The sequence below is a fragment of the Bombus fervidus genome, chromosome 7, assembly GCF_041682495.2.
Source record: "Bombus fervidus isolate BK054 chromosome 7, iyBomFerv1, whole genome shotgun sequence".
Classification (NCBI taxonomy): domain Eukaryota; kingdom Metazoa; phylum Arthropoda; class Insecta; order Hymenoptera; family Apidae; genus Bombus; species Bombus fervidus.
This window is the reverse complement of record NC_091523.1, coordinates 15553351-15576369: the sequence shown is the minus strand read 5'-3', so window position 1 is coordinate 15576369 and position 23019 is coordinate 15553351. Positions and strand designations below refer to the sequence as shown.

At 41.3% G+C, this 23019-nt stretch overlaps 1 protein-coding gene across 3 annotated transcripts in view; it reads left to right on the top strand.

Moving 5' to 3' along the window:
* The first annotated feature begins 455 nt into the window (after positions 1-455).
* LOC139989142 (phospholipid-transporting ATPase VA) overlaps positions 456-23019 on the top strand; it is a 28570-nt gene continuing 6006 nt past the window's right edge. For 2 of the 3 annotated variants that reach the window (XM_072007153.1, XM_072007154.1), the window contains exons 1-4: positions 457-894; positions 7758-8345; positions 9265-9444; positions 10570-10830. In XM_072007153.1, the coding sequence (XP_071863254.1) occupies positions 7768-8345; positions 9265-9444; positions 10570-10830 (1019 nt within the window). In that variant the 5' untranslated portion in view covers positions 457-894; positions 7758-7767. Of the gene's footprint in view, positions 895-7757; positions 8346-9264; positions 9445-10569; positions 10831-23019 lie in introns of all 3 variants that reach the window. The other variant, XM_072007155.1, reaches the window with a different exon arrangement.

The window sequence follows — 23019 nt, the reverse complement described above, 5'->3', positions numbered from 1 at the left end:
GATGATGGAGCTACTGCGATGTTACATTCTCCCTAGGTTCTCGCAATTCCCCATTCTACAAATCGTTCGAGCGTATCTTTTATAAAATAGCAAAATTGTATATTTCCGAGGTCTAGAGATATTATTATTACGTTCAAAATACTCCATTAATGTTTTGCGATTTTAAAACCTTGGTAAATTGATGAAATAGTTGGCTGATCATGGAAAAATTCGAATCATGCTTTATAAAAGTACTAGTATCCATGTTCTGTACATATATATACTTACGTATCCGTTTGATTTACAGAGTGAAAGCTATAATTATAAATGTATCAACTTTTGTTACAAATGCAGGATGACTTTCAAAAACCGCGGAAGCGCGGTACTAGGGACTTTGTATTTTGTGCGTTAAAAATTTGATGTCCAAGTACGACGACAGATGGCATTAGTACGAGATTGTAAGTAGTCGGCCGATACGAATTGTCAGTGCGTGTACGATAGTAAGGTCATTCGGTTTGTTGCCGCGGAACGTGAACAAGCTATTTGGAACCTGAGAGCGTGTACAGGATATCGCGTGTATTTCTCGAAACGATCGTGAACAGGACAATGTAATCTAGGGGAGGATCGTTTCGCCGAGCATTTACATAGAACGTTGTAACGTGTCAAGACGTGAGAGTAGTAAATTTGGTATTTCGACAGGGAGATGCTCCGAGAGAAACGCGTTGCGCTGTAACCCGTTAGTTTTCTTGTCAAGAAAAGACACGCGAAAGTACCGGTTGGTTTTCCTGGTTCGATTTAGTTGTGCTCTTGACGCGATGAGAGTTCGAAGACGTGGGGGACAATAGCGTGTCTCCCTTTTTGTTTATAAAAGCGTTAACCAAGGCCACGTGGACCACGTTGGGAGCCTGGAAAAATGTAAGGACTACATTTTTTTATCTTGTCATGGCTATCTTTCTAATTATATTTAAATTTTTAACAATATCTCTGTCCATCTAATTTTGGTACACGAGCTGTTAAAATCAGAAATAAACACGAGTTGGAGAGAAAGTGAAAGAGATGTTCGCCAGGAAATGATACGTTTCGAGTTGATTATGTTCTTTTTAGTCGATGTCACTGTTAACAAATACGTGTCGTGTTCACGTAAATTAAATTCAGAATGATCTTCGTAAGAGAGTACGTTACACGGATAAACGTTGAACCAAAAAGATGTATGGTCCCTGACTGATGTGCAGTTGTCAGAAATGCGCGGTTGACATAATTCATATCGTACAGAGTATACAGATCGAAAACTGCGAGTACAGAGAATATCATCCGAATCGCGACTCTCGAATCGATCTCGCTGTCGCGTTCCATAATTTCCAATGCTTATTTTACGTCGCTGTCTTGAACGTTTACTTAATTATTACGAGAAAGTTTCATCTAAATGCGGAAGTACTAGGCGTTCTAGCGAAACGGTAACGAGAGAGTCTGGAAAAGCGAGAACGTTTAAACCAAACGTTTATGACAAGAGATAATCGAAATTCGATATAGCGACATTTATTGAAATCGAAAAGAAATAATCGAAAGAAAAAAATGGAAAAGGATATTACTTAGCGATCGTCTAACTGTCATTATTTAAAACTCATAACCATACATGGTTGACGATGATTATGCAAATTCATACCATCCCATATTCTCTAAAACCGTATAAAATAATCATCTTTTTTTTTTAAATTAACTAATTCCTCTAGAAAAATATAATTGATATATTTAATTTAAGGAAATAGGGGAAGAATTTCTTCATTTTAAAAAACATCGCAAGAAACTGTTCGGACATATTTGAATTAACCTATCAAAGATCAACAGTGCATTAACGCAACATTTCAGTTGCAATTTATTTTCGGACAATTTATATTATATACAATTTATATTACCGTTTTTTTTTTTTTGTTATTTATACAAAAGGGAATTCCAAGATGTCATTTTCGTCGCTATCTTTTCTACCTCATAGATTTATAAATTTTTTGAAGTACGTACATGTAATATTAGACTGATTACCTTTATGCAATTCGATATTGTTATAAACATAACCTAAAACATGAGATGCGAATAGAAATATGTTTTAACTATTATTCTTATTATCATTTTATTTTCTTCGTCCGTATGCTGCATGTATTTGTGGACATATATAGATCGTGTTTTAATTATAAAATATTATAACAAATATTTCACTTTGTATGTTTTATATATTTTTGCATATTATATATATTCTGTAGATTTTTGTACTCTCATAATATCTTATAAAAGCCAAAATATCTGCACAAGATAAACTATCGTTTGGATTTTAATCGAAGAATGACCGATATTGACCATAGATGCAAACCTCCCCAATTTTCCCTCGTAAATATTACACAATGTGTAATATTTGTATATATATATATAAATAGTACACAATGAAAAATGGAATAACGAATAAGTAGTATATTTTTGAAAATAAGTTCTCTCGACCAGTAATATTTCATTATTATGATTTAGGATACATAGCGTATGCTTTCGGCACATTTTGTTCTATTTTTTCCAGGTGCTTCTACAGCTTTCGCAACACGTTTATATATGGAAAGTTACTTTATTATTTTTAAATTCATAAATGATCAACTAATTCGCCTATTCGAAAAATACGTGTGTCGGAAATGATTCGATCGTTGGATCGCGAGAGACGATGGGTTAAGCGGTAAAAAAGAAAGCGGAATGTTATTTCACAAAATTCCGTACGTTTCTTGGGTATCGTCGTACGGGTCGAAGGTCAGTGCGGGGAATCGGTTGTCGTCTTCATTTCTTTTCTTTTCCCTTTTTCCAAAGCGACCGTCGGTCGTAGTTGTCCGACCGCGAAACCGGTTGTGCTCGGTCTGAGTATCGTTGAGTAGTCTCCTAGAATCGGAACGAAAAAAGAAGCGAGTTTCCGAGCGAGGTCATCCCCGGTTCGTTATCCGCAGGACCGTTCGAGAGCGTCTACTCGTTAAATTGCATAAACTCCGTCGTAGTGCGTCGAACGGTTCGCTTGGGTGGAACGAGTACCGGTGCGCGTGAAAGAACGCATAGAACGTTGCTGACGTTGCCTTTGCGTTGACAAAATAGAAGAGGGCCGCGACAGAATCAAAATAAATCCGTTCGATGTTCGCCGGTTAAAAAGAGAAACGGCTTCGTTAGAATTTGATTCGAGATTGGTAAAGCCGGTAAGCCTGTTCGCAACCTATAACGAGCTACTGTTAGGACGAGCTAATTGGGATTCTAGATCCTTGTTCGTTGTACGTTTCGTGGGCTTAAATTCCTAGTACAAGCGAAGTCAGGCAGATCGTACGATTCAAGCTAGCAGAACAATTATTAATAACAAAATTGCGTTAGAGAAAATCGTGATTTATATTTGAATATATCAAGGTTGCAAGCGTTTCGAGAATACGCGGAGTTGCTTAATTTTCAATTAAGCGGCAAGCTGTTCTACGTACAGAAATAAGTCGAAAATAAGATAAACGTAAAATAAAATGTAGAATAAAATTGTTTGTTTAAGGTGTCGCGTTTGACGAAAACTTTGAATATGTTTAGTTAAAAATAATACTCGAAAGTCGGAATATCACGCGACGACATTTTATTCCACGGTATCGACTTATTTTTGCATGTCGAGCAACCTGTTCGCTCTTGCTCGTTCGAGAATTAATCGAATATACACGTATACTTGATATGTTTTCGAACTCGGTAAAGGGAAACTATAATTTCATTTTTTTTTTTTACATTGTGTCCGCATTTGTACGAGTTAGTCAAGTTTCTAACTATATTTTACCGACTTAAGGCCAGAACTTTATAACGATGTAATTACGAAAAACGTGTTTAGACTAGATAGGGAGATCTTTAAAGAATGAGTAAGCACGTAATTGGCCTAAACTACTAAACAAATTTACGAATGAAGGATACAACCGAAAAGCACGATAAGTCACGTTTTTTGTCTTCCCTACGCCTATTCTCTTTACCTTCCTTTTCTTATCCTTTCGAACGTTTAAATTTCGGATTCGAGTTTCGCATATTTGAACATCGTCCTCGTCCGCTGTAGAGTCGTTCGTTGCAACATAGTCCACCGTATAAAGAAACAAAAAAATGTATGGAAATTATCATATTCGGTCGTATCGCAGTTGGTGAGTCGCGTTTTTAAACTAATCGACGAATAGATAGCAAAGCGTATTATTAACGTTTTACCTTGGACGATGTACGCCTTGTTTATCCTTTGCATATCATTTATATTTACACGTGAATGCTTTTCTCTTATGGATCGTTACTAATGTCCTGTATCTTTACTTGCTCTCGAAAAGCTTGTTAGACGAGTAAGTGGCGAACAGCTACGAACCAATTCGAAGCGTAAACGTCGAGCTACGATCGTCCACCAGTCAGTCTGCTTCGATTTCGTTGCAGCAGTTACATTTTATGGAGATGTTTTAAAGTAATCCGATTCGGTATCAGGTTCGTAGGATAAAAGAGTCGCTGTCGTGTTAACAAACTATCGAAGTAACAATTTCGAATTCTTATCCGTCATGCGATGATAATTAGAAAGGATAATAGCTCGTCGTCGGCGCGAGGTTGAAACGCGTAGCAACCCTGCTGTTTAGGGGCGTGTAGAGCGTAGATATTCGTCTGACCCAATTCCATCGTTCAACTTTTCTGTCCTTGATATTGTCCGCGTATAGTAGAAGTCGGGATTTACGTCGGAACGACCACTGTTATCGATCACCGGCGGAATCCTTTGCTCGGTTTACGTGCACGATGAGCGTGTTCGCTTTCCGCGACCATCGACGAGCGAAAGCTCGTCGCTCTTCGTTTCCATCGTAGCAACCTGTCGATTCGAAGGTACAGCGAAACCTGGATGACTCTTTTAACACGAGATCTTTCAACGCGAGAATCTCCCTAACCAAGATTATAATCTTATTTATTGCCTTCTGTTTCGCTATGAAAATTTCTACCAGGTTCGACCGTACCAAATTTTCCAATTTAATAAAATTTTATCTTCCGATAAAAGCGACGAGACCTGGCTACGACCTTGAACGTTAGTTTGGAACACGACCGAGATACGCAGCATCGTTGAAACAATTAATCGATTATTTAAGTTTACTCGCCTCTCGACTAAATTAGTATCAGCGCTTTGCCAGTTAATTATTTCCCTGAAAATCGAAGATTATTTTTGGGACAGGTTTTCATTCATCGTGACGCCGAAGTAGGTCCGTTCCGTGTCTTGGATCGCTTCCCGACAACGTAATTTTGCACAGTCGCGGCTGTCGTCGTTCCTAAAGCAAATACTATTAACGTAATTCACGTTGGTATCCTCCCCTTCCCGCTCAATGATATTTTTTATCTATCGACATTTCCGTCGCGGCTTGTTTACTTCCGGAACAGCGTTTCGATAGAGCCAGCGTATCGAACTTTATAGCTTCGCGCAGTTTACCCTAATTAGCTTGATAACTCGGTTAACAGATATTCGTAGGAAAAACGTACGGTTCTCTGGTTCGTCGTTGATCCTCCAGATCTATCGTATATACGATACATAGAGTGGCTACAAAAGGTATTTGCACACCATCGTATTCGTTATGGCATCCACGGTACCGATCGATTAGGTTTAAGTATATGGAATTGCCTATCGTTCGATGGTACTTCGATGTGGCTGGAAAAATTTGATACGACGAAAGTAAGACACAGAACGTGACGATAAAACGCTTCGTTGAAAACCGGCAGTATGCTTTTCGTAGTCGCTACAGTAGTTTGAGATGTATCGGACAAAGAGCAAGAGAGATAAAGAGAGCGAGTGGTCGCGAATTGGAGATCGGGAGACCAACTTTATCGTCTCGCGAACCGACGCGTACGCAACGAACGACCGATAAGTTCGCACATGCTCGAGCATGCTGAAACGCGAGAGTCGCAAGGGTGCGTGCCAAGAGAAAGGAACACGAGCTCGTTCGCTTTCGCGTAGAACCAGCGAACGAAACATCGACCGATGTCGATTTTCAAATAAACGAGCCGCGGTTCTTCATATTTCTATCAATTAAAATTTCGAAACCTATACAGCGACTACAAGAAAAAGATATTGGCACGCTATTGTACTTGTTATACCGTTTACGTATTAGGTAATCCGATCCAACACGCATGCCATTAACCGAACATTAATATCGAGTTGACGCGTCTTTGTAAAATTAGAATCGAATCTTCTCGCGAGCCTCGGTTAAAGTTTTGCGACGAAAATTAGTTTTTTGTCAAGTTTCCGGTATTCGATTTTCTCGATCTCGACGTTCATATATCACGGACATTGATAGATCTAGACACTCGCGTCGAAGGACACAACAACGTTATGTTATGAAGTCAATCTTCTCAACGATGCTATTGGATTATTCGGCATAAGGTGATTAGCGTTTCGCAACATTTTGCAAAATTTCCAGAGACACCGTCGAGGACTTTCATCGATCGATTCGCCCGGTGTTTGCTCGAAAAACTTTCCCCCACTCGGTCTTTCTCTTTCTGCGCGATCTTATTAATAGCATATCTATGTCGGGTAAGTGCAAGTGCACCTACGATCGCGAGAGAGTACGCTTCGAAACGCATTACGTTGTACTTCCTGCATACCATTTGACGCGTCGTTACAGGATTGCTTCCCTCTGCCACCGTTTTAGAGATACGTGATTCGCGATTCATCCATCTTTTCGATAATATCGGCGATCATTCGGCGGACGATCCGATCTTTCGAGCGATTTCCAGCGATTAGCATCGTTGCGACGAACGATACCACTATACCACTCGTGGCTAGCGAGATACCGATTGATTCGAATTATTCGTAATTTCACACTGGAAGACGAGAAAGCGATTAACATTCGACTTTGTTGACGGAAGGTTTAAAGACTTTCGGCATCGCTCCTTGTCAATTCTCTTTTCTTTTATACTTTAATCTCTGATACGGACGTCAAAGCGTGAGATATTTCACGCTATCGGATTGGCAATATAAGCACCTAATCGGCACCTTTATGTCCGATTGTGTGTTTTTTCTATCCGAGTCCTTGGAATTCGTAATCTATGGGTCAGGTCACGATCCCTTAAGGGGATTTACGATAAAGCGTTTCCTAGGGTGCGGCAGGGTTATCTTTAATTAAAGATATTTACCACTAATTAAATACTACCGCGTTAACACCTAACGTTTAATTTTATCTTTTCTTTTACCCAACGCGAACCTTAACCTCTGTCCTTGAAATTATCATACGTACGAAATGTTTTGATTCATTTTTTATGGCTATTAGCTTTCTAAGATACAAAGCCGACAGGTATATGTGCTTCGAATCGGAAAAGGGTCTCTATTTGGAGATCACCATCGGCTTTATATTTATATTTGTTTGCACACTGCTTAAACGGGAACCGTTAGGATTAGAATTACCATTAGGATTAGAGTTACGTTCCGAAATATCCATTACTAACACATTTCCTTTAGCTTATAAGAAATGCAAATTACAAGGGTCTCTCTCCCACTCCGGACTCTTTCGTTACCCTTTGTCCATTGTTGTATGTATTTTCTATACGAATCGTTTGCACGCGTATACACTTGCGAGACGCCGCTGAGAGCGCAAATACTCGGTCAGAGACAGAGCTAGTCGTTGACTCGGAAAAATATCTCCTACGCTAGGCTAGGTAATTCGGCTATTATAAAACAGGGTCGCTACTCAAAAACTGTTGAGAAACGCCGAACGAGCCAACCTTAATCGACTCGGTACCCTACCTGTGTTTAGATGTGCCAGCATGTCCGAGGTCGGTGTGCCAGAAGCAGCGAGCGACGAGATCGACAGACAGGGGTCGCTTTATGTGTTCCCGGGACCGGGTCGTCAACATTATCCCGGCTCGGTGTCGTTACAGTCGACGACCGCCACTGTTCCCGATGCCTCGACCTCCGTTTCCACGAGCACCCCTTCGTCGAGTGCGTTCGCGAGGAGCAAGACCGAGAACGAGAACGTGGACGAGGAGATAGCCGCACGAGGCAGACGAAGACCGTGCCCGAGGACTCATGCCAGGTCGGCCAGCCATGGCGGAGTGTTGGCGGAATGTCTGACCAACACGGGACTGCAGTCACACGCGGGTTCCTACCTGGGCCCTCTATCCGTGATCGGTGGTTCCAGGCCTTCGGCTTTAAAGAAACCTGGCCATCAGAGAGCGTTCAGTCAGGGTCAGGTTGTCGACGTGCAAGGACACTCGGTCATGGGGCACAATCGTGTCGGATCCAGAACAGATTTTATACTTCCTCCCGGTCACAGGGAGGATTCCAGGCCACCAACCACTGGGAAAGTGCCCTCGTTTCGAGGTCACTCGCGCCAAGCATCCAGGTATTTGTTTTTTCACCCTTTTGCTTTCTTCGCTTTTTCCTGTTTGTTATTGCAGCGGCTATGTTGTTATTTTCTTCGAAGACAGACGGACCTAGAACGCGAAAGATACGTTGTAGAAACTTAGTGTTACGTGGAACGCAAAGTGGAGTGATTTCTGTGAATACAGTGCGCGTCATCGCGATACGACCGGCAACAAGGGGGATCGTTGTACGCGAAGAAACGGATTGACATTATAGAATAACGTGTTTTTGGACGGCGCTTCGTTTTCGGCGAGATAGAGTTTGAAAATTTGCACGGTGTACGCGAACTTGCGAATATAAGCGAGAAACGTAGAATAATATTCGAGGAGTTTGAACGCGTTTAGTCGGTAGAATTGGCCAGGCACAGGCATTCTAAAAAAGATTGTGCTGTACGTTTTCGTGTTATTTTCGTACGTAGAATAACGCAGAATTTTGATGTTTGGTAGGTAGTGTGGATGCATGCAAATCGATCGTAATTCTGCCGTTGATTCGGTGTTGTCGACAGAACTTGTATCGCTGAACTTTCAAAAATAACTTTTTTTATTGCCCGCAAAGAGAAACCGATTAACGTGCTTACCGTTTTCGCCGTGACCGTGCTTCTCCTTTGTTAAAGACCGAAGACCGAATTCTTTATCGCGTTTAGACACGAATCTCGATATAGCGGTAATTTCATGCAAATTCTACGCTAAAAGGGATATTATTCGTTGTAGGTGTTTATCGGAGCGTTTAACTCGACTCGAAGTTCAAAACTCCAAATATTATTCCAGCTAGGCTTTTATTCCACCACTTATTTTTATTCGCGCGTATAGCGATCTATCGAGTTTCAGATCCTTGGAAAAAGATTATACCAGTCATCTTTGTCAAGTTTATTAACGAATTTCCTATTGTTTCTTTCGTAGGTCGGAGTCGATATACACGATAAGACGTAGCGCTGAACCTCCCTGGTGGAGAAGACTCTGGGCTCGATGCTTCGGCCCGTTACCCGAGGAACCTCGTTTAAGGACTATAGTACCGAATCACTTAGTGCCGCCAAAAACACCCCTAAGTCAACATCCTAACGGCAAAAGAGTAAACAACAGGTAAATTTCTTAAGTTGAAATTAACATAAGGGACGATTATTGCACTTAACTGGTAAACATTGTTCCTTAATCTTTACAATAGTCTATAAAGCTGCATTTTACTACTTTATTGTTTAACACGTTCGTCGCCACGTCGCACATATCTATGCGACGGGTATACTTCCGTGGGGATCCCGTCGCCAAAGTATGGTGACGCTCTTCTTGTTCGAGTTAATTAAATATACGATATTATATATAGGATATACAACATAAAAATATCAAAAACACATTATACCATACTTTTTATTAATTTATATTCCGGATAATATATTACATTATTCTATATCGCATGGCATTCGTTAAAACATTCCAAACACATTTGGGGTGATTTTGGGCACTTCGAACAATAGTTATAGACTCCGTCATCAGTACCCTCCTCACTTTCTGACTCACGTTACTAATTCACGCTGTTTACCGAACATTTTGAGGATGAAAAAATCACTGATGTACGTCTCACAAGTATGCTACTTGTCGACTAAATCAAAGATCTGAGATATCTGCCATGAAATCCCTCGGAATACTCCAACTGGAAAGCTTATCGCTTTTTCCATTTCAGAAATAAATAATCTTTTCTTTACAATGAATCGAAGGCGATAAACAATGAATCGAAGGTAATAAACGATGAATACCTGCTTGTCGCTCTATTTACGTTCTGCGTACCGGCGGTCGGATTTGGGCCCCGCAGGAAACTTAGTCGAATCACGCTGGGCGACGAACGTGTTAAAGAGACAAAGAGATCTTTATCGATGACCCTGCGGAGCTTTAAAATTTCACGTTTCTTCTTTCAGAAAATTATTAGCTTGTAAATCAAATCGTCTTAATTACTGGTCGTAAAACGTGAAAACATAGATTCGGAGAAATTGAATCGCATGTATCTGTGTGCGTTCTTTAAACATAATTTACGACAGATAGTCGATCTTTATCGGAGCAAGAGAATTTATGTCGAAAGAACGTGGATACAGAGATGTTTTTAATTTTAGCCACGAAATGTCGCTTCACAGACTATATTGGCAGAATCGTATGGTTCCGAACGAGAGTAAAAGCTGGTACACAGTCTGAATTCCGGTTTATTTCGTATGCTTGCAGAGTACGTACAACAAAATATAGCATGCTGAGCTTCCTACCTCGCAATTTTCTCGAGCAATTCCGCCGTGTGGCCAACATATATTTTGTATTTATCGTTCTACTTAATTGGGTGCCGGCCATAAATGCCTTTGGCAAGGAAGTTTCCGTAATACCCATAATGTTCGTGCTTGGTGTGACGGCGTTGAAAGATTATTTCGAGGATCACCGGAGGTTTATCAGCGATCGACGCGTAAATAATTCCACCTGTCGCGTTTACGTTCGGTAAGTAAGCAATCTTGTTTAAATTGTTATTTTTTTACAAATACGTACAAAAGTCTGTTCGAAATATCGATCGTTTCTCTCATAATCTAAATCAAATATTATAATTTCCCACGGAACCTGCTCACGTCTTAATTCCAAAAATCGACAAACAATTATAACCGAATTTGAAAAAGTATAGTACGTATAAGTACCTTGGTTTCAATGGTTTTGGTCAAACCGTTTAAATCAAATTATTTTTCGTTGCAAGTGACCAAACGACGAGAACAATTTTTGGTCATTAGTAACAACTATCCATAACGATATTTGTTTAAACGGTGATCGAACACCGATCTTGTTCGTTTATAACGGTTGTTCTAAGCTAGAACACTCGGCAGTTAACATCGTCCAATTATTTGATTCCTTGAAAAATCTCTCCAAGATATTTAGACACCATAAGAGACTACACGTGTGTTTGGTTGTTGATATTCGATAGAAACCCAGAATGTAACGTGCTTATTTACATCCTTTCAAAAATTTTGTCTTCGGTACTAATAGCTTTCCGACACTAACATATAGCTTATTAGCTTTTTACAAGGAACGTCACGAGACATTGATCGATATGTTAAAAAATGAATAGCGTTTCCATTAAGAGAAACGAAGTTGACCTTTGTTCGATTTTCGAAAATATTCATCGTAATGTCACGGAGGAGATGGTGGATGAGGTAGCAGCGATTTCGACGAACGGCACGTATCTACAAATTCTTTACTTTCGCCTTCCCTCGCCTCAATGGCAAACACCGTGTCATAAATCCTCGCCATCGCACAGCGGAATCGTTGCGTCGCAAACGGGGTAAAAAGCACATTCCATTTTCCCGCAGATCTTGTTTCTTGCTTTCCACTCCGATGAAGATGGCAAAATACTTTTGCCCGGACTTTTGCGTGTCTGCCGACGATCGTTCGTCAGTGCTGACGTAGTTTTTATCCAAGAACTGTCTCTGGACGTGGATCCTGTCCCCCCGTTGTCCGCGGATTTTCCATGAAAAACAGGCGCCGATTGGCTGCGGCGCGTTGTCTGCGGGCAATTGTCCGCCGGTGTGGACTTAGCTTAAAAGACAGAATAATAACCAAGAACGGTTTGACGTAACGGAGCACGAAGAATGCCGGCGCCGTTCTCGACCCTTTGCAACGTTAACCTGCTGCATCAGCAGGCAATTTACCAGCCCCGCTGGAACTCGCTTCGTAATTTATTAATATCTCGCAAATTATTGAGCGCCTACGAAAATGACCGAACATAGATCTGGGTTAGATTTAGATTAGAACGTGACGAGCGTGTGCACGATATTCGCTAATCGACTGTACTTAACGAAAATTAAGAAACTTTGAGAAATCGTGTGGAACGCGGATGAAGCGTGACTTCTGATTTCGCGTTTCGTGATTTTTGCTTTGCCGCAATTCTCCTCGTTCGGATAACAGGATTCAACGTTCAAGGCTGAGCAGGAGTAAAATTAAAATTCGTGACAAAACGTGAATTGAAAGCGAGACGCGTCGTTCTCATAGCGAATCGATCGATATATTACTGTTACTTTAAAAACCGCGTTTCCTTCTCGTCGTAGACATCTTCTTCGATGCATTTCTTTCCCGGATTCGTGCGCGTGTTCGCGCGTTATTTACGGAGCATCGTAAGTGCATTTCAATGTCTTGTTTCTTTTGTGTAATTTGATCCACTTGTCGATGATGATAACGATAACAATGATGACAATAATAGTAACAGATAAGACAACGCAACGTACGCGTGAATAGCAGCGAACGCGTTAAAGACGAGCCTTGGCATTTTTCGTGATCCTATTTTCGGTGTAGACGTTTCGAACGTTTACCGTTCCTTTGACCGAGGAATTGCGATGGATCGGTATTGATCGTCGATCGAACGCATGCGTATCGAATATACGCGTTTGTTCCAACATAGAAAAGAAAATGTTCTCTCCTCATCCCTGTCGCGCAACAGAATCGTAGTTGTTCGTGTTTGGAACTTTAATTTCGCTGCGTTCGCACCGGGAGCGGGTACGATCGATTGTTTCTTGCGATGCCGCTACGTTGACGAAACTGTTATCGCTTTCGACGATACTGTTTGACCGAAAAACGTTTGAAATTTCCCACGAAAGCTCGAATAGTTGATCTCCACGGGGTCACGGCTATTGTACGTACCAGATATTTCGTTTCGTTCGTTGTTCGGTCATCGTTACAGCAACTGCGTAAGTGCAGTCCTATTGCTATAGAGAAGCTTGTTTGCACACCGTTCGCAGCCTTGTAAGCCAAGAAAGAGTTTCAAGGTATCTCTGTAGTTATACAGACAGAAGTTGTCGAAGCGGCATCCAATTGCAATAAACGGTGTTAAATCTCTCCCGAAATAGAATTACTCTCTATCGGTCTACGTTTTTTGTTATACTCGTTTGGCTGATTATTGAAGGTAACGGGAAAGAAAATAAATACTCAGGAAAGTTCAACGAATCCTTGTTATTTATTTATTTAGTGTACGATTTGAACAGACATAAGTCGATTAAAAACTTCTTCGTAAGCTTCGTGCTTATTTCTGTCGTACGGCGACGCGAGGTATTTGAATTTGTATTTGTAATTTCTCTTTGAAATTTCGTTGACGCTACGACGAGACGCGGCTATCGCGATTGCATTGGAAAAAAATTTGCAACCGGACGTTTACTGTAAACGTACGCCTGGTAAGAAATTAACGCGGAGGATGCGCGAGTAGTTGTATCAAACGCGTAATTAATGCATTAATGGGTAATTTAAAGATGCAAGAACGTATAGTATTTCATTTTGTTCTTGCATATGTGCCCTTAACTGCGACCTAGTTGGTTTTAGCGGGAGAACGAGCCTCGTAGTTCATTCTCTGGAAACACCGATCGCAAAGCTTCGATACAGCTTTCAATAATTTGAACGTCGAACGTAAACGCGAGGCGAATTCGCTATCTAGGTCTACACGATCGAATCCTTGATAAGCATCGACTCGTTTATCGACCGATTCGATTCGATCAAGATCCCTCTGATGTACGATGACCCCGATATCGTTGTTCGCATTCGACTTGCTCCGTTACTGGTCGTTGAATAAATTGCAACGTGACAGTTCAATCTTCGTTATGGAATTAGTTCTTACATCACCGGCAGCTTCTGGAACTTTCCTTCAATTGCCAAATTAATAGACGAGAGAGTAGGAACGCGAAAGTATCAAGGCTTTGATCTATACGCACGTGTATATCTTTCACGCGTTAACTGCCACTGCGAACTTTATATACTTTGCCCTGAGAGCCGCCAGAGATGGAAATACGTCACAGACTAAACTTTAATTTTCGCAACGTATTACATAGTATTTGCGCGTGTATAATATGTTCAAATATATGATATCGTATGGTTTCTTTCGGCAATGAAATTATCCAAACCACGTCGTTGAGGATTTTTCGATCCATGAAATTTATTTCATTCTAGTCGTTGCCCAAAATATGGTAAGAAACGTTGAATCGTCTCTGCGATCAAATCGCAAAGAATATTTTACAACCGAGTAAACAACAGATTCGCGTTAGTAAATTCACCTGGCGTTATTTGTATCGATTAGCGTAATGAATCTGAACGAAGCTTCGACCGTCGAGTTACCGTTTCACGCGATCGTGGTCGTAGCTATGGAACAGAGATTCGAGTAGAAAGCGCCAAGTCCGTAAAGGCTCGCGCACCATCTGCGACGCGACAAAGTGACAGGCAGGAAGCGAGTATCATTCGGTAAACGACGACTAGAGTGCATGTCATTTATAATGTAACTCAATTTCGCGAGGCTCGCGCGATCGATGGCCAAGCACGTAGAGCGAAACGACTTGCAAAATAATACAACACAACGACCTTGCCCTTCGTCGTGCCACTCGGTTCCTTCCAATTTGCTCGATGAAACGTACGACTTCTTTTTTCCAAGGAGACGTTAGTCCAGTCTAGTCAAACGAGTTGTCGCTGATTTATTAACGGTCGATCGCGACCTTCGATCGGGATCGGCGAACGTTCCTTTCCCGTTGCCCCGGATATTACACTTTAATCTCGTAGCGCGCTGGTATTTTCCTGTATCGTGTAATTACTAAATTAGTAATCGTCTTTTTTGTGCCGCGTCTGATTCATCGGGTACGACGATGTTCGATATACCGGATCGGTGATAGCTTGTTTATTCTTCTCGCGTGCGAATAACAATACCTCTTCTTTATCGTTCCCGCTTACTCACTTTCTCACGGTTTTCAATGTCCTGAGAGATGTAGTCGAACAAACTAGCTAGCACGAATTTCCCATCTTACGGAGCGAGTTGCTCGCATGTTAAGTTACAAAGATATTTAAAAGGGTGACTAAAATGGTAAATCTTCGAGACGCCTTCGCACAGGGCGTTTCGAGACGATCGGATTATTCTTGATAGACGTTTCGTCTAGCGACGAAATTTAAAATTACGATCTGGCACAATCGCGACGAACACCCTGTATATATATATATATATGTAAGATCGTAAATCTTGGGATAATTCAGGTGATCGATTCTGAAGTCTGAAAATCGAGTTTTATTGTGAAAGTAATTAGATAAAATACAAAAATAAACAACAATTGATATCCGTCTATAACGACAAATAACGATAAATTACATAGACGCGAAATAACAAGTTCTATACAATGTTTACCTGAAAATCGAGAATCGATTTTCAACGTCCTGAGCACCGATCTTTCTCCGTCAGTCTTCAAAATTTTAAATGGTTGTTCCGTGCTCTTGTCTGTCTCTGATGTTGCTCTCTGTCCGTTTGGGAAAAGAGTGTCTCTCAAAAATGGTTGTCCGTAAAACCCTAAGAGGGTTCGCTCTGTCCGTGAAACAACAAAGTGTCGTGCTGACCGTAAAACAAAAAGAGTCCCTATTCCACGTGAACTCCAGGGAGTTTACATATATGTGATAAGGTAAAATTCGTAGAAACGTATAGGAAACGTTTCGTTAGCGCGCTTACGGTTATGTATTCGATAGATCGCGAAGCGATTCGCGACAGGTGTCCCGTTTCCTTGATTTCACCCACGATACATCGGCATATTAAACTCACGTGCATGGACAATTTGTTTTCCTTTCTCGCAGCGAGAACGGTAAAAGGATTGCGTCAGCTGGAACAGGAAGGTTTAAACAGTGAAAAATATGTGGAAGATCGTTCGAGTATGTAGATGCTAAGTTCGAAGGCGTTCGGACCGAGAGTGTAGGTGAAAGACAGAGATGCGCGATTCGCCGGCATTGAAAGGAAGCTAACGGGGCTGACAAGCGTTTTCGAGGAGCGCGAAGAAAAGGAGGTCGAGGGAAAATTGCGGAGCGCGTGTACCCGCACGGTTCCCCGGGGGAGTTTGGCGTCCTGCTCGTAGCAAAATCGAACGATCGGTGTACGCGTTCCGTTATTTCGATCGTGGCGCGCGATTCGGATCGATACGCGTAATTAGCCGATATTACGATCGTCAATTAACACAAAGCAAAGTACGCGTACACCGGAGATACGCATCGCGTCGTTGCCGTGGCTCGCTCGCGCTTGTTTAGTCATTCGCGTTCGTTTCCCGGTCTAAAGGTCGCCGATTCCTTTTCAGAAATATAACCGAGAATTGGCAGAAGAGCACGGCCAAACGCATCGTCCCTTCGTCGTTCTAAACCAAATTCGTTGAAACTAATTTCGTTGTTAAAAATAGAGCTCGAGGTTGGAGGATCGATGCAGCGGCGTTTCGACGATTTGGCTTGTTTCGCGAGGAGAGAACGCGACGAATCTAACAGCCTCGAAACGCTCTAAAAGCTTCGTCGGCGATCGATTCGATCGGCGATAACCCACGTTTAATTGACGTCCACGCGCAGACGGGTTTACGTAGTTGGTAGAGGTAAAAAAAAAAGAATAATTACGCAGGATGCGAACGCACGAGAATACGCGGGTCGATCGAGAATCTGTTTCTTCCGCAGCAACGCGTTTCTTACGACCTTTACCTACTTAATAAGCGGTTACACGCACGCGCTCGCTGACCTTCTTTAGCCTCCCGTTTAATTTCGTTCGCTGACGAGATCGACAGTCAACCAGCCCAGCCAGCCAACCAGCCAGCTCTCCACGCGGTAGTCAGCAATGTCAAGAACGAACCTTCGCCACGAATTCCAGCTGTCGATTAATACGCTTTGACTGGTACGAGGCTATGTCGGTCGCGAGCACTCGAACGTCGTTACTGCCTTCTCCCGTGAGATAACGTCACGCGATTCCAAGTCCGCGTTCCGCTCGAACTATCCTACGGATTTCTGTGTCGAGTCGCTTTCGATAATTGCACGAGGCGAAGGAGCTTCGTAACACAGTTGCGGAACTCGAACCTAGCGTGTATATAATGCAAGATATAACGAAGTCGTGGTTATACCTGGAAACAGAAAATGGTACATTCGAGTACGTTTCAGGTCATCTATTTAGGACACCTATTCGTTACATCTATTGGGAAACGCGTGTTTTACTTTACGCAGTATTTTACGTTCCAAAGCGTACACGCACGTATGATAAAAGCAGCGAGAAGCAGTCAATTCGTATTAGCGAAGCTGCTTTGCGCGTTTCAACTAACGTTGTAAAATTCTTTCGCTTTTCTATCGAAGTCGTTAGTGCGACGCAAGGATGTTTATTTAACTGGACGTAAAATTGCAGAATTATAAAAGAGACATCTATAACGTGTAACTTATGACTGGTCAATTTAATACGCTTACTGGTTTATAAATTATTACGAAGGAGGGCTCGGATATCCTAATAGCTATGACCGACCGTGTATGTCTTATCGGTACGGTTGTCGCAAGGTATACGTGACGCGGGAAATGGACGTGTATCGTGCAGGCGTAATCGACTTAATCTAGTACAGTTAGCAAAGTTTACTGTACAAATGTCAGATTCGTTTCGGTAATTTTTTAAAAGCGTGACGTCATCAGGCGGTTACGCACGAAATCGCAAGATCGATATCCGCTGCTTGCCACATTGTCGTGCAACGCAGCGCGCAACGCTGTTCCTTAAAACGCGTGCGTTCGAAAGAATGATTTTCCAATTTTCAAGTTGTTGCCCTGATGTATGAACATCGTGTCACCCTTGACGTAATTGTACCGCGTCTGTGAGAGTCGGGTGAAGCAAAATCCATGTTTTCTAAATGAAAAACGTATAAAAACATATGTATCCAAGATCAAGCTGTAAATACGACAGTTCTAATGGTGTTTATTTTTACAATCGCGAATAGGATTTCTAATTGTTAAACAAAACACATCGTTAGATCAAATATATTATTCCGGCTATTTCTGAACGCTGTTTCTCGGATACTTTCTAGTAATTTGCAAAATTTAGTTAGGAAAAACGCCTACGATTAAACGCCTTGATTCGACCGAAACAAGTATAACACGCATAATGGATATATTCGAATAGCTTCGTGAAGCTGTGTATTACACGCCAGTGATACGTATCAACGCCAATGCGTGGATAATCGAATATCGCTAAAGCGGTAAGTGGGAGGCAGCTTTTATTCTCAGCAGCTGCGAAACGATCCGACAGGATGGTAGACACAAGGATGTCGTTCATACGGCTCGTATCCGTCGAAGACGCCGAGAAGTGGAATAAGACGGCGATGGAAGGCGTAGCAATAAAACCGGTTGCCATATGCCTCGAGCTATTTTCCTCGTTCCTTTCCTGGATGCGAGCAACGAGAGGACGCGACATTCTCCGTGACAATGAAACTCATCGACGGTTCTGCGTTTGTAGCTTTTTCCGCCGGAACGCGTAACACAAAACACACATTGCTGCTCCGTTCCGTGAACTGTTTCGCGCAGTGGCTCGCGAAAGTATTCGCACACCTACAGAGCTTTTTTTATTTAAAATAGCGTTGGATCGTCTGTACGAATGCGAACGTACAACGTGATAAACATTTTCAAATTTCATTAGCATCGTCGTAAGACCGACGCGATTATATCGGTGAAGTTTCGTCTACGTTTCGTTGCATACAAACCGATGGATTCTCGCGAAAAGGATGTCAATCGTTAGAAAGCATCAACAGAGAAATCTGAAGATGTTGTCGAGTGACTTTACGCGGACGCTACTGGAAATTTGAAAATATCGCCATCCCGGTGAACTTGTCGAAAAGCTTCTGTTTCTCTGCGAATTCTCTCCGATTGCGATCGCTTTGAAATATCTTGTAAAGTTCGACTTTGATAATTTTTTCTTACACGTACAACCGACGGCCTTAGTTTTCGAGTTATATGCCAAAATATCCCGCCGCTCGGCCTTCGTTTTCAAGCTGGATCGGCTTGGTGGTAGTAGTAATACACGTTAATTTTGCCGCCGCGCGGAGGCCGGCCAGCATTGTTTATATCAACGTGTGCCGATAAGGGGATTCGCAGGGCCGGCCGCCTCGCGTCATTAATATTACTATCACTCCAACCTAACCCGAAAACTAAAGCTAAAACAAGGCTACGTCTGGATGTTTTTCTGTACAACTGGAAAACTAAGGCCAACCGTTGGTTATATGTATAGAAAGAAAGTTGCTAAAAATATTGAGCTTTACAGCAACATATTTTAGAATCGTCGAAGTCTTTTCGAACAAGTGTACGAAAATGTTGAGTTTTTTCCAAACTTCCAGCGGTTTCCTCGCGAGACCACCGGTGTCCTTACGTTTCTCTTTCGATGCTCTAACGATGCTCTACCCTCTAATGACACTCTTTTCACGAAGCCCCATCACCTTGCGCATAACGAAACGCGAAACGTTAGCGAAGCAAACTTGGAAACGTAGGTAGGAGCTAGAAAATATTTTCTTGCGATCGTTCGAAGGACGAAAGCGATAGAACGCGGAAAGAGCGGTGACGGGGAATTCGAGATGTCGAAGACGATTTAGGTTTTCTTTTTCCATGGTGTATCGTGGCGTCAAACGGTCACTGATGTCATTGATTGCGTCATTTAATGCATGGAATATACTTACGTGTATCGTATCACAGTTACGTGCCTGCGTCACGCACCCACCTAGGCTCGTGTTTCGTTACGCGCAACAGCTCTAAGAAATTAACCGATCGAACGAAGAATTTCGAGAGAATTTCGGTGGCCTAAATATTTTTCTTAATTCAGAACCACGAGGCAACTGTTACGAGAGATTCCTTCTTCCGCTGAAAGAATTCACGAACCGCTTGATAAATGGGACAAATTTGTCGAAAATTTTTTAGCGAAACTTGCAAACTCGAACGCGCTTGCAAATATCCATCGATGACTTTGAAATTATTATCGACGATTCTTACCTTTGCATAATGTATAAGGTGACAAAACAAAAAAAAAAAAAAAAAAATGCAAAAGCAACTAACCTTCTATTTAATTACAAGAAACTGTTTTGCTGACCTTCTTACCCCTGTTAGATAACGCGATCGACCGGTAGGAATAAACGAATCCTTTGAAATATCTCTATCGGAAGATTGAAATGTTTGTTCGCGCGTTAGGTTGGAAATTATGTTAAATTGTTCACGAAGAGAGTCACGTTACAAACGTACTGGTACTTGTTACAAACTCAATTACTATGAAAAGGAAAAGTAAAATTGTTGTATTATCTAACCGCACGTTATCTATAATGAAGACGTGTTGCATAAAAGAATTTCTAAGGCTACTCGGTTGCTGCCGTCATCGCGACCGATTTATCAACACTTCGTTATCGTAAAAAATTCAAATAGGTCGGGCTTCTTGTCATGGGTAGAGATACACAGGCAATGACATAAGTACGATATTTTTGTTTTGGACAAGTCGAACTGCAATGATTTTATTCTTTACAATCGTCATACGTATACCAGTATATATCGTAATCCGAGTAAATTGATTTTCAAATGTCAGTATGCGATAATAAAACTGTCGTCCAACTGTTAAAACCTCGTGCGAGATTTTTTGCTCGACAAACTCTCCATCTTCGGATCCTTTAATTTCAGGACGAATTAACCCGTTTAGAATGAACATTGCGTTAATGCAATAACGTTTCGTTCGTGATTTTCTTTTACACAATCGGCTCGTATTAACTGGAACTCTGTTGAATTCGCGTTAGCCTGCTCAGTATGATGTTCGTTACCATTTCTTCTTTCATCGAGATGGTGTAATTTCATGAAATTTACAGAAATTCAAGCATCCGTAAGATGTTGACGTGGATAATTTATTTAATTGTTTTAAATCTGCCAAATCTTCTTGTCCCGGAAGAAGACGCTCTTGTAAAAAGTGCCTTTGAAAAAAGTATGACACGTGGAGAGAGGAAATAAAAGAAAAAGAAGCGTGTGCGTAAAGTTCGCTTTCATCTGGCGACGAATCAAGTTTTTAACGGTTAAACCGGTGTCGTTCTCCGCAATGGTAATCGAAACTCGTAAGGATGGAATTTACATTTTCCTCGTCCTCGCGGACGTTACATCCGCCTATCTAGTTCCGCAAGTATTAGACTGTTGGAAAGGTGCCTTTCTTTTACAGACGCGTCTTTTACAACGATGCATCTTTATACAAACGCGAAACCAAATCCGTCGAACGTTGTGATCTTTATTTTGATAGAACAAAGTGGATCGCGCGTAATTCGATGAAATAATATAAAACGGAAAATATCGTGCATCCATTATTTTCTTATAAAACGAAAGAAACTTTTCGGACCACGTAATATACCGATCAGTGTCATTATTTTAGGTTCAAGGAGTTCATTTCATGGTTCGCGATGAAGTTCTTTTTTTTTTAAAACGCTCGCTTTTGATATTTAAAGTAGAATCTTCGTGCTTTGTCGCTTATAACGTGGCCGCCAATTATCCATCTTTAGAAAACGCGCTACAAAACGAGTCTAGTATCCCAGGTGCGAGCCAAGTTTCTTCTTAACGAATATGTACGCTACTCGCAAGTACTATACAGATATTCGTAAGAGAATTGAATTCTGGCCAAAGACCTGACAACGAATTAGCAGTAATTATATCTTGTATTTGTTATCTCTTTATGAAATAAGCGGATTTTAAAATTTAAATTACCCGCTACAAAACATAATAGATACTAATATACTTCATTATCTATATATATATATACATTGGCTATATACATTCGCTATTTAAACATCATCGCTGGTGTTAACGTTGGAAGCGTTCCTATCAGATTTCGCATTCGAGCGAGAAAACGCTTGAATTCTAGTCGCTCTCGTTACTTTTAATAAAGTGATGTATGTATTTATTGGACAGTCGCTTGGTTGGTTAAAACGTCTCGAAGTAGGTATACAATAAATAGTCCCAATTAAGTTACGAAAGGTTACACGGATCAACGATTCTTATACGACGAGACAAAAATCGTGTAACGGCGACCCCTTAAGTGGAGTCTAGGTCAAATTTGATAGTTCGTCGTGTATGGCGTTGGCAACGAAAAAATATAATATCCCGTTTGAAAAGTTGGAAACAACCTTGAAGTGGCTTTTCTGTGCTTCTACCCACGTTCCAAATTATTCCACGATTATTCAACGATCGTTCCAAGATTATTCCACAATTGTTCCAAATTATTTCACGGACGAAGTACGTACTAATTCCCTTCCGATAGAAATCTCGCGCCGCTCTATGAATAATTTCCGATACGAGAAATTCAATATCCAAACCATTATAATTCGATGGTTTTTATTTTATTATTAGTCGTGTTAGACGGTATTAGTTTGCAGAAACGATTGGCCTTGTCACGTAATCAGCCTAAACGGTTGCTATATGAATGAAAAAACACGATGGTTCTCCCCACGTTTCATGAAAAGTATAGAAGGTGTATCGTGTAAGTTGAGAACGTTCGAACAACATCGGTTTCGTATTATACGTGCAATTTACCTTAAATTAGCTAGATCGAAGAGAAGATCGAAAGATCCTTCTATTCAATCAGCGATTGCTAACTCGAGCGACTAAAACGAAGTTCGACCTTTCTCTGATTTGTGTTTCTCCTTGAGCTCTTCCCTTGGACCGTTTGCGCTATCAATGAGCGAACATCTTGTGACTGGAAGCGTTGAACGGTGACGACAATTAATTAAGAATAATCGATGTCTGGCCGTTGACAATCCGGTTAATGTTAGATAGATAGCAGCAATCATCGTCGATCGCGAAGATCGTTATGTTCATCTGTTTATTGAGTAGCGTAATTACGCTACGAAAGAAACAGGATCTTGCGCG